Below are 13457 nucleotides of genomic sequence, written 5' to 3'. Positions count from 1 at the left end.
AATTGCTATTGAAAATAATTGCCTCTACAAAAGGAAACATCTGTATGATGGCACATGGTTAAAGCTGCCATCAATTTTTAACATTTGAGGGTTGAGCTATGACCTTTTATGATGACTGTGAACAGTAACTGCCTCCATTAGCCATAAGTTTTGTTTCTTTATTTTAGTAGATGGCCCAGACTGTAAATATTAGAGAATCTAAAATAAATCAACATATTATCCTAAGGATACAAAATGTAAGAGCTATTTGTGGTTAGGAACCTTTGACAGATAGTTTGGATGAAGCAGATGATTGCCTGCCTAGCGTATCTGGTCTCCATTGCTATGCCTGCGGGCAGTTTAGTGCTATGGTTGTATATTGATGTCAGGGTTAGTACTGAGTGGCTAGCAGTGACAGATGTCTATAATTACAGGCAATGCTTCCAGTATTTCTGAAAAGCCAGCCTAAGTTGAACAATTATCTTATTTCTGCCTTGCCAAAGAGCATGTTCCAATTGCTAGTATTAGCAGTGGTGGGTATAGAGCTGCTGCTGCTGCCTTGGGACAAATGTGGGAAAAGCAGTTGGTTATAAAACATAAATGCAAAATATTTTTCAACATTTTAAATTAGTTAAGTACAGTGTTTCCCTAATTTTTATCTCCCCATAATGTTTCTGTTGAAGGAGTCTTGATATATAAAAACACATTTGGCATACTTACTGGGATTTTGTTTTCCCCTCGGCCTGTGTGGCTCCCCAGTGCCAGTATCCCTTGCTTTACTGAAGAGATGTTGAGCAAGCTGGCTTTGATGTAGATTGTATGCTCTGATTGATTACCATTACAAAATTGGAAATGCATTTCCATGGAAAATTTCTCAAACTCAGTAAGTTTATTTGGAAAACTTAATGGCAAAATTATAAAATGATAGGAAATGCTAAACCATCAGGCTGGAGAGGTGGCTCAGGGGTTAAGAATTCTTGGCTGCTCTTACACAAAACCCAGTTCAGTTCTCTGAACCCACATGGTGGATCTCAACTGTCTGTAACTCCATTTCCAGGGGATCTAGCACCCTCTTTTGCTTCATAGGATCATGCATGCAAGTGGTGTCCATAAATTCACACAGTCACCAACATGTATACATAACAAAAAGAAACTGCTAACAGATGCCAGATAATTTAGTATATCAGTAGTTTTACATTTGCTAAGAATTACAATTGTTTGTTTGTTTTGCTTTGTTTTCTGTTTTCCTTGTTGTTTTTCAAGATAGGATTCTCTGTGTAGCCCTGGCTGTCCTGGAATGCACTCTGTAGACCAGGCTTAACTCCAACCTCCTACTCCTACCCCCCAGTACTTGGATTAAAGGAATGCACCACCACCACCAAGAAAGAATTATGATTCTTAAATTTTGTTTTAATCTCCCAGCTTCAAAGATTTTCGCTTTTTAAATACTTACTGTCATTTCCAAACTCCAGGTTTTGATAACCACTTCTTTTCTTGCTCCCTTTGGACAACTTTGCTGGCTTATTAGGAATGTTTTTATTCTTTGTGGTACAAATGTAAGCCTGTCTTTTTTATCTGGAGGTACAACCATTCCAACACATTTCAACCTACTTAAAGTTAGGCATTGTATAGTAATACAGTTTATATGCATGGCATGGGTTTCAACCTCTTCATTTTCAGTTACTGTAGAATTAGAAACACCTAGAAAAAGTTTGAGATTGCAACTTCAACTTAAATTGTATTTCAGTCTGTAGTAAGGTTTCTCCTTGCAGCTTAAACACTTGGATAAATTTTTAATTTTTTTCATTTAGCTTTTTTTTCATTTAGCTTTTTTTTAACTAGATATTATTATCATCATCGTAAAGACTAGAATTTCACAAAATCTTCCTACTCTAAACCAACCCAGCTTGCTTTCCTCTGTGTAATGTTACCTATCATGTAAGGATGGGTTTTGAGCATGATCAGTTTCATAGTGTCTGAACAAAACTAACATTATGACTTCAACAACAGTTTGAAGCAGTGGTCCTAGCTGGCCAACAGTGACACAGAAACCAAACTCGATCCTAAAACAGGCAATCTGCCTCAGAACTGAGAGTCAGACATAGAAACCACTAACACCATAATCCTATGTGTATGACAGTCTTTGCTAGGCTCACTGTAATGACTGCCCTTAGGCAACCTTACAATTTTTATTTTAAATAATTTAAACTTCTCATTTTATTTTGGAATCCCTCTTTGTTGGTGTACTGAAGGGAAAAGTTGACAATTAGATGGATTCATTGATCTGAATTGGAAAGACTTCAATAATTGATTGGATGTGGAAATATAATTCATCCACTTGTCAGTGTGTTGAAAATTTATGGCAGACATGAGAAATAAAAATCTACAATGACTCAAACCGTTTCAGAATTGAGCACTCAGGTGATGCAGGCAAGCCTTCAGTTAATGGCATGGCCTGCCATTCTGTTTTCTTCCTACTTCCTGTTACTTTTCTTGCTGCATCTCCTACAGGCCCATTATAGACAAGGTGTTAGGCTGCCTTTCATGAGGCCTTTCTGTCTTGTAACCATTCTTGTTTAACCATTACTAAAGCTCTTCACAAATACCTTAAAATACACAACTATTTTCCAGCATCCAATCCAGATAAAGTACAAGTAAAAGAGATTGTCCTCTCAGCATACGCCAATACTAGTAACAGCAGCTTAGACATACAAGAATTTTACTGTGTCAGGACTGTCTTGCATACGCTGTATAAATTTACTACTTTAATCCTTTCAAAAAGCCAATGAAAATTAGGTCCCATATACATCCTTAGCCTAATGTTAAGAAGCCAGGCTTTAGAGGTTAACTGTCTAACTATTTATTGCAATCACTCTATAGCTGCCTAAGTCCCACAAGTCTTCCCACCAGCCCCGCTAGCCTCCTCCCTAGTGATTTTACTTTTGATTGTTTTAGATTTATTTTTATATAGCAGTGTTTTTGCTTGTATGTATGTATGTATGTATGTATGTATGTATGTATGTATGTATGTGTATCCCATGCATAACTGATGTCCTTAGAGATCAAAAGAGTGTGTCAGATCCCCAGGAACTGGAGTTAGATGCTTGTTAGCCACCATGTGTCCTGGGAACTGAAACGAGGTCCTCTGCAAGGAATAGTAAGTGCTCTTAATTAACTCTGAGCCATCTTTCCAGCCTCACATGCTGTTATTTATTACATTATATTTTGTATTCTTATATAGATAAGACTGTAAAAAAAAGTAATTTAAAGTTGTAGAATTAATTCATTAAATAAAATAATTCTGAGTGACTCTCTGCACCACAAGGCTGGTAAGTGGTGGATCCCCAGTCAAAGCCTCCTGTGTGCAACACTGTGCATTGTGTGTGGGCTTCCTCCTGGGTGAAATTACCTTAAAATATGCTCAGTAAATTTTGGTCATTTTTGTTTTCTTACTGACAGAAGAAAATGTTTCCTGAGCATTGTGTACTGTCATGGTCCACCAGTTGGGCTTTGCATGTTTATGGATAATTTGCAAAAAGAAGACTTAAGATAGAAACAGATTTAGATTGTTGTTGCAAATATTGCCCGCTCTGAGTTGGAGGTAGTTTTCATTAATTAGGCTACAATAGGAGACTAATTGAAAATTAAACGAAGGACCTTCTTAACTATGGAGAAAGACTGGGAATGTAGAGCAGTTTATATAACACTTGCCAGCATGAGAAAGCCCTGAACGTGAGCCCCTGGCACCACATAAAACCAGCCATGGTGATACATGTCTATAATCCAAGAATCAGTTTATATCCACTACATAGCAAGTTCAAGACCCACTTTGTCCACTTGAACCTCCATCTAAAAACAAAAAGCATACTTCACCCAATGGAAAAATGTGAATGTCACTGAAGATTGTCATTTCTGGATTATTATTTCATTCCTTACCATGTCACAGATTTCCTCCCACACATAAAGGACAAAGAATTAAGTGTCTCTTAATAGGAGGAAGGGAGTTACAGACGCTGTTTTTAAATATAGGCAGTGGGACATGGTTTTAGAGAGAGAATATGTAAATAAAAATAAGAGAATCATGGAAATAAAATAAAGATGCTAAAAAGCAGAGATTGCTTCTGAGTAATTGTCGTAGACCCACTACAACTATAAGGAGATACACTTTTTTAGAGGATTGGGTGTATACACGAATTGGATCAAGTGCAGAAGATTCACTATGATTCTATAATTTACCTTTCTTTTTGAATGCTTTAACAATTGAGTTTGTTGGTTTTAAATGTGGTTCTGGCCATTGGGAGGTGATGTGGCTACCAACACCATTAGCTGCACGTGTCCTATCCCTCAGTTCAGGGACATCCTGGAAGACAGCAGTCCGTATTTAATGATCCCTTAAGTAGGTCTGCCACCTTTGTTTGTTCCTTTTTTAGAGCTAGCCCTGAATAATTTTGATTTTTTTTTGGTTACTTTTGAGTTATCCTACTGCAAAAAAAAACCCATGGTAATTCATATCATCATATTCAGAGTTTAGAAATTACTTCACCATTCCACTAGGCTACAGAATGAAAATCAAAAATATTTTAAGTGACAGCAATAGACTTCTGAGCCATTTTTTTCCTTGTACCTGAAATTGGGAAGGCTTACTGCTCTTCTCTTGTATCTGACATCAGGTGGCAGGTCCATAAACTCTGTACTTTTTAGGTTGTACGCCCGAAGAATGATGTTTCCAGAGTTCCAGAGAAGGCTTGGAAAATAGTTAAGGTGAGTTGAGTTGGTCACGGTGATGGGCTCAGCCATCTGTATGCCTGTCTCCTGACATTTCAGCTTACTGAGGTGGGGAGCACTGCGTTGACCTGACTCCTTTCTATATGCTCCAGCCTCCTAGTGTATAGGTCCTAGAGCCTAGAGTCAGTACTCACCTCATTAGTGGGACCAACTATAAAGACTGTATGTAGCCACTGTGAAAGCCACCTAGGATTCTTGATTCTCGTATTTCTGAGTCCTAATACCTGAGAGGGTAAGTTTTACTAGACAGTAAAAGGGTACACCTGCGCCAAAATGCATTTCTGGCTGACATCTTCTAGAAGCATGAGGAATACACAAAATGCTTTGCTTCCCAGTTCCTCTCCTCTGCCTTCATCCTCTCACAAACTCTATACAGTCATTTTTTTCCTTTAAAATCTAACCATACTTCCCTATAGGCTTAGTGATAAAAGATTTTGTTATAATACAAAATTATAAGTAAACCTGTAAATGGCTAAAATGCCTCATTCAATCCATGGTCTCAAACATTCCAGCAAGCATTATTCTTTTGCCATAACATTGTTTGTAATTTTTTTCAATGGGTTTGGAAAAACAATACCTAGAATTTTAGCGTGGCTTTATCCATAGAAGACTGTTGTAACAGAAGCTTGGCTTTAGACATGGAGTGAGTTGGCAGCCAGCAAGAGCAAAGCTGTGTCAGGACAAATGTACTCTTCATCTTCTCTGGTTGGCTTTCAGCTGGCTGCACCACAGGAGTCTCTATGAGCTGTGTATCCTGTGACCAATAACTGGTGCACTCCACCCGGGTCCCTCTTGGCTAGGGACAGCCTGTCGGGAGGCATTAGGTTCATGCTGGTGAAGATCCTTAGTCAGTGGCTCCCTGAAGGAAGGAGAGGCAAACAGCCAGATTCTGTTGAACAGGTGGTAGTTAGACTTTAGCTCTGGTTGTGGGGGTGGAAAGGATAGACTCTCCAAATTTACCAGTCTTGCTCATTTTCACGTGACCGATATGTACTTCTCTGCCCAGTAAATGACTGGCTAGAAATGTATCTGGGAAAATCGCTGGCAGCATCTGGACCTCTCTTAACTTTTCCACCTTCGTTTATCAGTCTGGATTTGGGCCCATGTCAGGAATGGAAACCCCACTGGGATGCAAGCAAAAGAGGAAGCGAGTTCTTAGCCATGCATCAGTGGAGGCCCCTACTGGGAGAGGGGATTATCACAAGCAGCAGGCAACCCTGCACCCCAGCCTGCTGAGCTCATGCTCTGCCACAGGATGTGAAGCAAAGGGAATGTGAGGCCAGAGTGCTTGCTCCAAGTTTCCTTATACAATAGGTTATTCAAGCAGATTGGGAATGCTTCTTAAGCGATTTCCTAGATCCATGTCCCCTTAGGAAGGTGGTCACCACAGATGGTGAGTTCAGATAGTCTTGTTGCAGTACAAATTTAACATTCATATGACACTTCCTCACTGGCTTTACTCTGACAGATACTTTCAGGTCTTCTGACCCAGGCAGCAGCTTGCTCTGCCATTGCTACGTAGTTTACAACTTAAACTATGGTTTTAAATTAAATTCTGCCAAAGGATTTCTTTGTTCTAATTTCAATCCTATATTTATTAATTTTGTGTTAAATGCTATGGCAAGGTTAGCTAAGATTAATATAGAGCTTATTCAATATCACTATGGGTACATATTTAATATGCAGCAATGATGTTTGTACCATTAACTTCTTGCTATAATGATACGTTTATTATAATGTTCCTGTTTTAGTCAGCTCCAAATGTCAATGAAATGCTGTATTAGGTCACTCTACTCCACCTCAGTCTGCTACCAACTCCTTCCATTTTAACAGAGTCCTCTTATAGAGAGGACTGAATTGACTACAAGACAGAAATTATGGACATTGCTTTCTTATTTATAATATACAGTTCCATGGCAAAGTTCCAAATCCTTTCCTAAGTAGTACTGGTGGCTTTGTCACATGAGTACTGACTCCATACTCCAGTCAACTTTATGGAACAGGAACCGTCCTGTGTGGGGCGCTGTCTCCATGTGGGTACCATGAGCACAGGTTTTTCAAGTTACAAGTCCGAGCCTTAGCTGATAAGTCAAAGTCACTACAGTAAATTAAGATAGTGCTTTAAAATCCAATTGGGGGTGGGTTATCTTACCAATTTCATTTTATTTGATGTAAGTTTATGAGAATTAGGTGGTTCAAAGAAGGTATGTCACCTGACGGCAGGAGTCTGTGGTTGATTTCCACAGTACTGTGCACAATATGCTAATGCCTTTGAGATGTTATAACATCTTAAGCATCTATAGAGTGCCTACATGTATTAACTCCCTGTAATTTTCTGAAAATTCATTATCCAAAAATCTTAATTCATTATAACAGCTCATATGAAAACCTACAGAACTGGGTTTCTTTTATTCTTGTATTTGCACACAATGAGAGATTCTCATTGTTTCTAATTTGTTTCATGTGGTGCCTCTGAGTACATCTCACAGAGAGCTGTTATTGAATCTCTGTGACTATCATTATATCCATCAACCTCTAGGAACTAACATTCTGGGTTTCCCAGTTCTATAATCTACTTCAGATGTAAGGATTGACATAATTAGCTTCTTGCAACTTATAATCAGAATGCAGCAGACACCCAATTGCAAGCACCAGACTGGGGGTGGGGCAGTGTGCAAATCAGCGTAGGCTTTACTTTACTCTTTGTTAAATCAAAGCCAACTAGCTTGTTGAAGATTTTCTGTTGATTTCCTTTTCTGGTTGTCTAATTTGACTCCTTTGAAAAATTGTATATAAGATTATTGAGGAAAGCCAAAAAATGAAAGGATGATTGAAGCTGTCTACCTGTAAGAGCACAAGTAACATCCCCCATTAGATGAGGTCAGAAGTTGGCCGTGCATTGCACCTCTGAAGTAGTATATTCACGTGCAAATGCTCGTACCTGAATTTTAAAAGAACCCTTGCAATAAAATAACAAGAATTTATTAAAATGATTTTTTTAGGAACATGTATTCTCAAACTGTAATGACAATTTCTGACATTTCTAATAAATTTCATATATTTCATGAGCTGTTTCAGTGTCTGACTGTTAAAATGGGCACTTCTGAGGCAGGTACTGTTTAGATGCAGTAAGAACTGGTGTTGCGCAGGCTGTGCGGAGAGCAGTGGCAGAGGCTCACTCAGCCTGCGTGAGGTGCACCACAGCCGGAAAGGACATGGGGAGAGCTGAATGTTCCGTGTCGTGAAATACCGCAGTCATTGTTTTATTCCTTTACCAAAGACAATTTCTGTGAATAGAGTGTATTAATTGGCTCAATATATACATGAAGATTTTAGAATTAATAATGCAAATTTCAAAGGTTTATTAGTCTTGATGTTATCTTTATGCTCTTAAAATCTCCATGAGTACTGGAGAAATGGCTTAGTACTTAAAGCAATTGCCACACAGCATGAAGAATTTGGAGTCCCCTAAACCCACATAAAAGCCAGGCAGGTAGGATACTGAGAATCCCCAGGGCAAGCTGGCCAGCAAAAACCAGCATGTTCCAGGTTTAGCAAGAGACCCTTCCTCAATAAATGAAGTAGAGGATGATGAAGGAAGCCACAAATGCACTTTTCAGGTCTCTGCATGTTTCAAGGAACACTGAGTTAGTGGCAGAACCAAAGCCTATTCTTTGTCTTGCTGAGTTGAAGAACTGCTGACCAGACATTCCCCTCCCCTCCAGAAGCACAAGCTTAGTGATTGGTGAAACTTGTATTCGCATGAAGAACTGACAGTACAAGATCATAATTATTATATGATATTAAAAATGTTGATAATAGACTTGGAACCCTGGAATATACCCAAGTTTCCAAAAAAGAAAGGTCTTAATCTATAAGAAAGCTTTCTCTAGGAAACACTTATGCAAAAGTTTGGCAATTCCCATGCTTAGTGAATGGGATTTTAAATATGAGATCCTGTGTCCAATAAATAAACAGACAAATAAATAAATCTGCTATGCCGGGGCCTAACAAACACAGAAGTGGATGCTCACAGTCAGCTATTGGATGGATCACAGGGCCCCCAATGGAGGAGCTAGAGAAAGTACCCAAGGAGCTAAAGGGAACTGCAACCCTATAGGTGGAACAACAATATGAACTAACCAGTACCCCGGAGCTCTTGTCTCTAGCTGCATATGTATCAAAAGATGGCCTAGTCGGCCATCAGTGGAAAGAGAGGCCCATTGTTCATGCAAACTTTATATGCCTTAGTATAGGGGAACGCCAGGGCCAAGAAGCGGGAGTGGGTGGGTAGGGGAGTGGGTCGGGGAGGGTGTGGGGGACTTTTGGGATAGTACTGGAAATGTAAATGAAGAAAATACCTAATAAAATAAATAAATAAAATTTGAAATAGAACTGGCAAAAGTATCCATTTGACCATGAATTTAACAGGCACAAGTAAAGTGGTGGCCATAGTTGCTCTGAGGCATACTGAAGGGGGGAAGCAGAGGAGGGCTGAAACAGGAGAAGCCTGTTTTCAAAGTATGTGTCTGTTTAAAACACACCAAAGGGGGTGGGGGGTGAGGGAGGGCTTGGGGGACTTTTGGGGTAGCATTGGAAATGTAAATGAAGAAAATACCTAATTAAAAATAATAAATAAATAAATAAATAAATAAACCACTTCATAAGGAAAAAAACAAAAACAAAACAACACCAAAGGTGTGAGTGTGCATTGGTTGTCATTGTATTATCAGCCTTGGAAGAGCAACTGGTGACTTAGTCTTCAGTGGCAGTGGTGGTGGCGGCGGTGGCATTGGTGTTCTGAAGTAGTATTACTGTGTAACCCAAGTTAGCCTCCAGCTCACAATCTTCTGCCTGTTTAACAGTTGGAGTTAGAGGCATTTGCCACCATGCCTGGCCTTAAGCTCTTATTTCTTCTGTATTTCCATGTGTGTCATTAGAATCAAATTACCTTAGTAGCTTCTGAAATCAAAAGTTAGTTGTCTGTGCTGCTGTCTCCCCTTGAGTCTCTATGCTTCCTGGAAAGGAATTGTATAGTATGGTTTTGTCATGTTATCACAAAGGTATTTTGGTAAAAATTATTTTTAAAATTATTTTGAAGTGATAAATGTTGTAGGAAGTGCTTAGAACTCTAAATATTATATTAGATTTGATTTCAGTAGAAACCTTTTTTTGACTGATGCTTTATGGTAAACAGTTTTGTAGATATGCCTCATTGGGCAAGTTATGTCTTAACTCTTAAATAGTCTGTGTATATCACATGATTAAATTCTAAATGTTAGAAGATGTTTTCCTATTATCTTCATGTTCTCTGACTGGCATGAGGCCTTGAGAAATGTGAGGCAGTCTTTTAAGAGAAACGATGTAATCATCCATTGATTTTAAGTGACCCTGTCACATGTGAAAACAAATCAGATTGTTGCTCTTAATGAGCTTTTCAATTTACTATTCAGTAGATCAGATAAGTGGATTTAAGAGGTAATGCTCCTGTTTAGTACTCTGGCTTGACTGTCAGATCCTGGTAGTGGAGAGAAGTCCCCGAGGACAGAAGCGTTGACACAGCTCTAGATGGGATAATGGGGATCAAAGCTAATGGATGCTAAAAGGAATGGTGCAGGTTACAAGGAGGATTGTGGGTAAAGCACTGCCAGTGCCCGTGTTGACTGCTTGCTCTTTCGTGGTGCTGCCTCAGATCTGATGCTTTGAGAAACTGTTTTGACAGCAGGGCCTGGCAGACCTGCCTGCCTGCCTAGCAAACCCCCAACAGGAAAACAAACAAACAAACAAACAAACAAACACCCTGCTTGTGGGATTCTCAGTTTTCAAAGATAACACATTACTAGGTTCCTCACCATGGCACAGTGAAACATCTTGAGATGTAAGTTTTCCTTTTACAGAAGTGCAAAGTGGTCCTCGATGATCCAGAAGAAGAAGTTAACTAATGTTAACAGAAACAGAGGACCGTGTTATGACAATACCACAGGGATGAGCCACGTGGAAATGCCATGTTCTTTCCAAAATCCCATGTGTCGGGGAGCAACACCTTCTAGCAGTGCCCAGAGGACTTATGGGACATTTTCTTTGTCTTTGACTGTGATCGTGAACTCATGAGTGGAAACTAGTGCTTGGACCTAGAGGAGCAAGTAGCTTCATCTGTGTTTTCATCCTTGGTGAGCACCAGGGCCTTTCAAATTCCAGTCCGGATGAGGAACACAGTGTGCACCCTGCATTGAGCAGAAGAGAGCAGACAGCAGCATGTCAGGTCTCCACTGCATGTGCTGTGCCTTCACACATTGGTCTTAAGTACAGGCTCTTATGGGATAACCACAGATAAAAATAACAATCCATGTTGCTCTCTAAAAAACTTTTTTTCCCATATTTTTTGGCCACAGAATCCAGTATATCCTAAAATGTAAGAGGGCACATTTCATTATTTGATTATTCACATTGTGACAAGTCTCAGTAGGCTTTTTCTCTTACATATTAAGTATACGTGCTGTAGTCATTAACAATTGTCATAGATGCTGAGCCAATGAGTAAGGCATAATATCAGTCTGAAACAATTTTCTAGCAAAATGGGAGAAGTGGACAACTGAACATCAGGAAGTGAAAGGACCAGGGTAGATGAATGAGGCAGATACACACAGGAAAATGAAGCTCGCTGTGCCTGGAAGGCTAGGAAGGCCTTGGAGAAGACAGCTTTTGAATAGTGGGAGAAGAGGGAGGCTGCTGCTGACAAGATGAAGAGCCAGAGAAATCGTAGCGATGATTCAGTTCTTCTGTGCTTACACTTGAGAGAAATGGTTGAAAATGGGTGTACGTGGGGTCAAGGAATGAAAAGTTTTACACCAAAAGTCATACTGATGTCAGCTTTTCCAAGAGGACCGACTTGAATCTTCTTGGCTATGGGTCATGGTAAATTAAGGGAAAGTTCCCTTTGTACACATCATTATTCCTTTGAGCCTTTTCTGTGCTTACAGTTTCTGATTGAGAGGACTGGTGGTGACTAAGTTCCTTCAGCTACAAGTATCTTAGGGCTCAACAGTCAGCAGAAGAGACATAGGAAATCTTAATACTTTTCATTCCCCTCTCTCTGCCGCAGCTTCTTCCCACCATTCTGCCCTTCTCTCTCTTTCCCTCCTCCTCCTCCTCCTCTTCTTCTTCCCTCCCTCCCCTCCTCTTCCTCCTCCTCCTCCTTCTCCCCCCTCCTCTTCCCCCCTCCCCCCTCCTCCTTCTCTCTCTTTCTCTCATCAGTTATCTTGCTAGCCTGAGGAAGGGGCTTCCAGACATAGGACCCAGGTGGAAAATTTGTATCACAAAGTTCTGATTTGCATAATTTTTAAAACTCAAATACAATACTTCTGCACTCCTCTCCTGTATGACCCTTTAACTCCGAGTGATTTATTATCTCACTGTGACCTGTGGCAGTATATCAAGCTAATGTGTAAATAAAGCTTAGTTGTCATACGTAGCAAATAAACAGATTAGAGAAGGTGAGACGACATACAGTCACTGGGGATGAAGTGACGGCAGAGAGATCACGTGCAGCTGTGTCTGGCAGGGAGAACCTGCAGTCCCAGCAGAGCATAGGGATGTAGAGGTGCTAACTGCTCGGCTTACCAGGCTCCCAGGGAATGGTCCTTTGACTGCTGGTGGTATTTCTCCACTTGAAGTAGGATTCTGTGTTCAAATGTGCAATGTGCCTGAGGTTGACACAGAAATGTCACACCCAAGCGCTGCAACCAGCTGTGCCCACTTAAAAGCTCAGAGGATCCCATGTGCTGATGTTCAGTCCCACAGTCCACAGTCAGAGTTGTCTCTGTCTCAGCTCGAGAGTGTTGCCGGGAGTGACTGGAACTGGCTCAGACTGTGTTTCCTAAGAACACTTTCATTATCACCTGGAGTTATCTTGAATTTTATTGATGCTTTGCTGATATCTAAAATAGATAGGAAGTATTTATTTTAGATTCTTTTCTTGAGTACTATTTTCCAATTTTTTTGGTATGGAAAAGAAAAAGGTAGCTCCAATGTTGAGTTGTGATGGGTGAAAATGAGTGTGGCTGTGTTTGTGTGTTAGTGTGGACACATTCCAAAGTAGGAGTGTTTTCTGTGGGGAAAGGTACTGCAGTTGGGGATGACGTAGTTTTCATCTCATGAGCTCTGGACTCATTCCCTGTTTCAGTATGGATGTAGATCTTTGAGTTTTAGACTTGTTAACTTGAGCAGCCTTTTGAAACTACCTATGAATGATAAAGCTTTTAACACTTACATTTTTCATGCATGCAGGTGTATGCTCGTATGTCAGAAGTCTTAGGAATAACAGATGATAACCATGTTCTGGAAACATTCATGACGAAAATGTGAGTATCTGTTTTGGGTTTTTTTTTTCTGTTTTGATTCACATATCATCTTGTTGTATTTCCATCTCTTTATAGATATTAATTTTTTAACTTATAACCTTGGCTATAATTGTTAGTGAATATTGCGCTTCATTAAATCTTCTCATACTTACACCTCACCATCTAAAGGGCACTATTATTTGTCTGGATGTCCACATCACTATAATATACAATATCATAACACTGTCCTAAAAAGATATATAGATATTGACAGGATTTTTTTTTTGCTTTATAATTAAAAACAAAACACCCCACCTCAAAGACCACTGAAGAATGAATTGCAAACTATACACA

General features: G+C 39.7%; 1 protein-coding gene across 12 annotated transcripts in view; it reads left to right on the top strand.

Annotated features, from left to right (window-relative positions):
• Ranbp17 (RAN binding protein 17) overlaps nt 1-13457 on the top strand; it is a 301991-nt gene that overhangs the window by 171190 nt on the left and 117344 nt on the right. For 8 of the 12 annotated variants that reach the window (XR_003949486.1, XR_380976.4, XR_380979.4 and 5 more), the window contains 2 exons: nt 4681-4740; nt 13051-13124. Coding sequence is in view for 6 of the 12 variants with exons in the window: in NM_001362875.1 (NP_001349804.1) it covers nt 4681-4740; nt 13051-13124 (134 nt within the window). In the remaining 6 variants the exon portion in view is untranslated. The remainder of the gene's footprint in view (nt 1-4680; nt 4741-13050; nt 13125-13457) is intronic. The other 4 variants (NR_110973.2, XR_003949487.1, NM_023146.3 and 1 more) reach the window with 1 other exon arrangement.

Source organism: Mus musculus, chromosome 11 (assembly GCF_000001635.26).
Source record: "Mus musculus strain C57BL/6J chromosome 11, GRCm38.p6 C57BL/6J".
NCBI classification, from domain to species: domain Eukaryota; kingdom Metazoa; phylum Chordata; class Mammalia; order Rodentia; family Muridae; genus Mus; species Mus musculus.
Note: the sequence above shows the minus strand (reverse complement) of the source record. Positions and strands in the feature narration are given on the sequence as shown.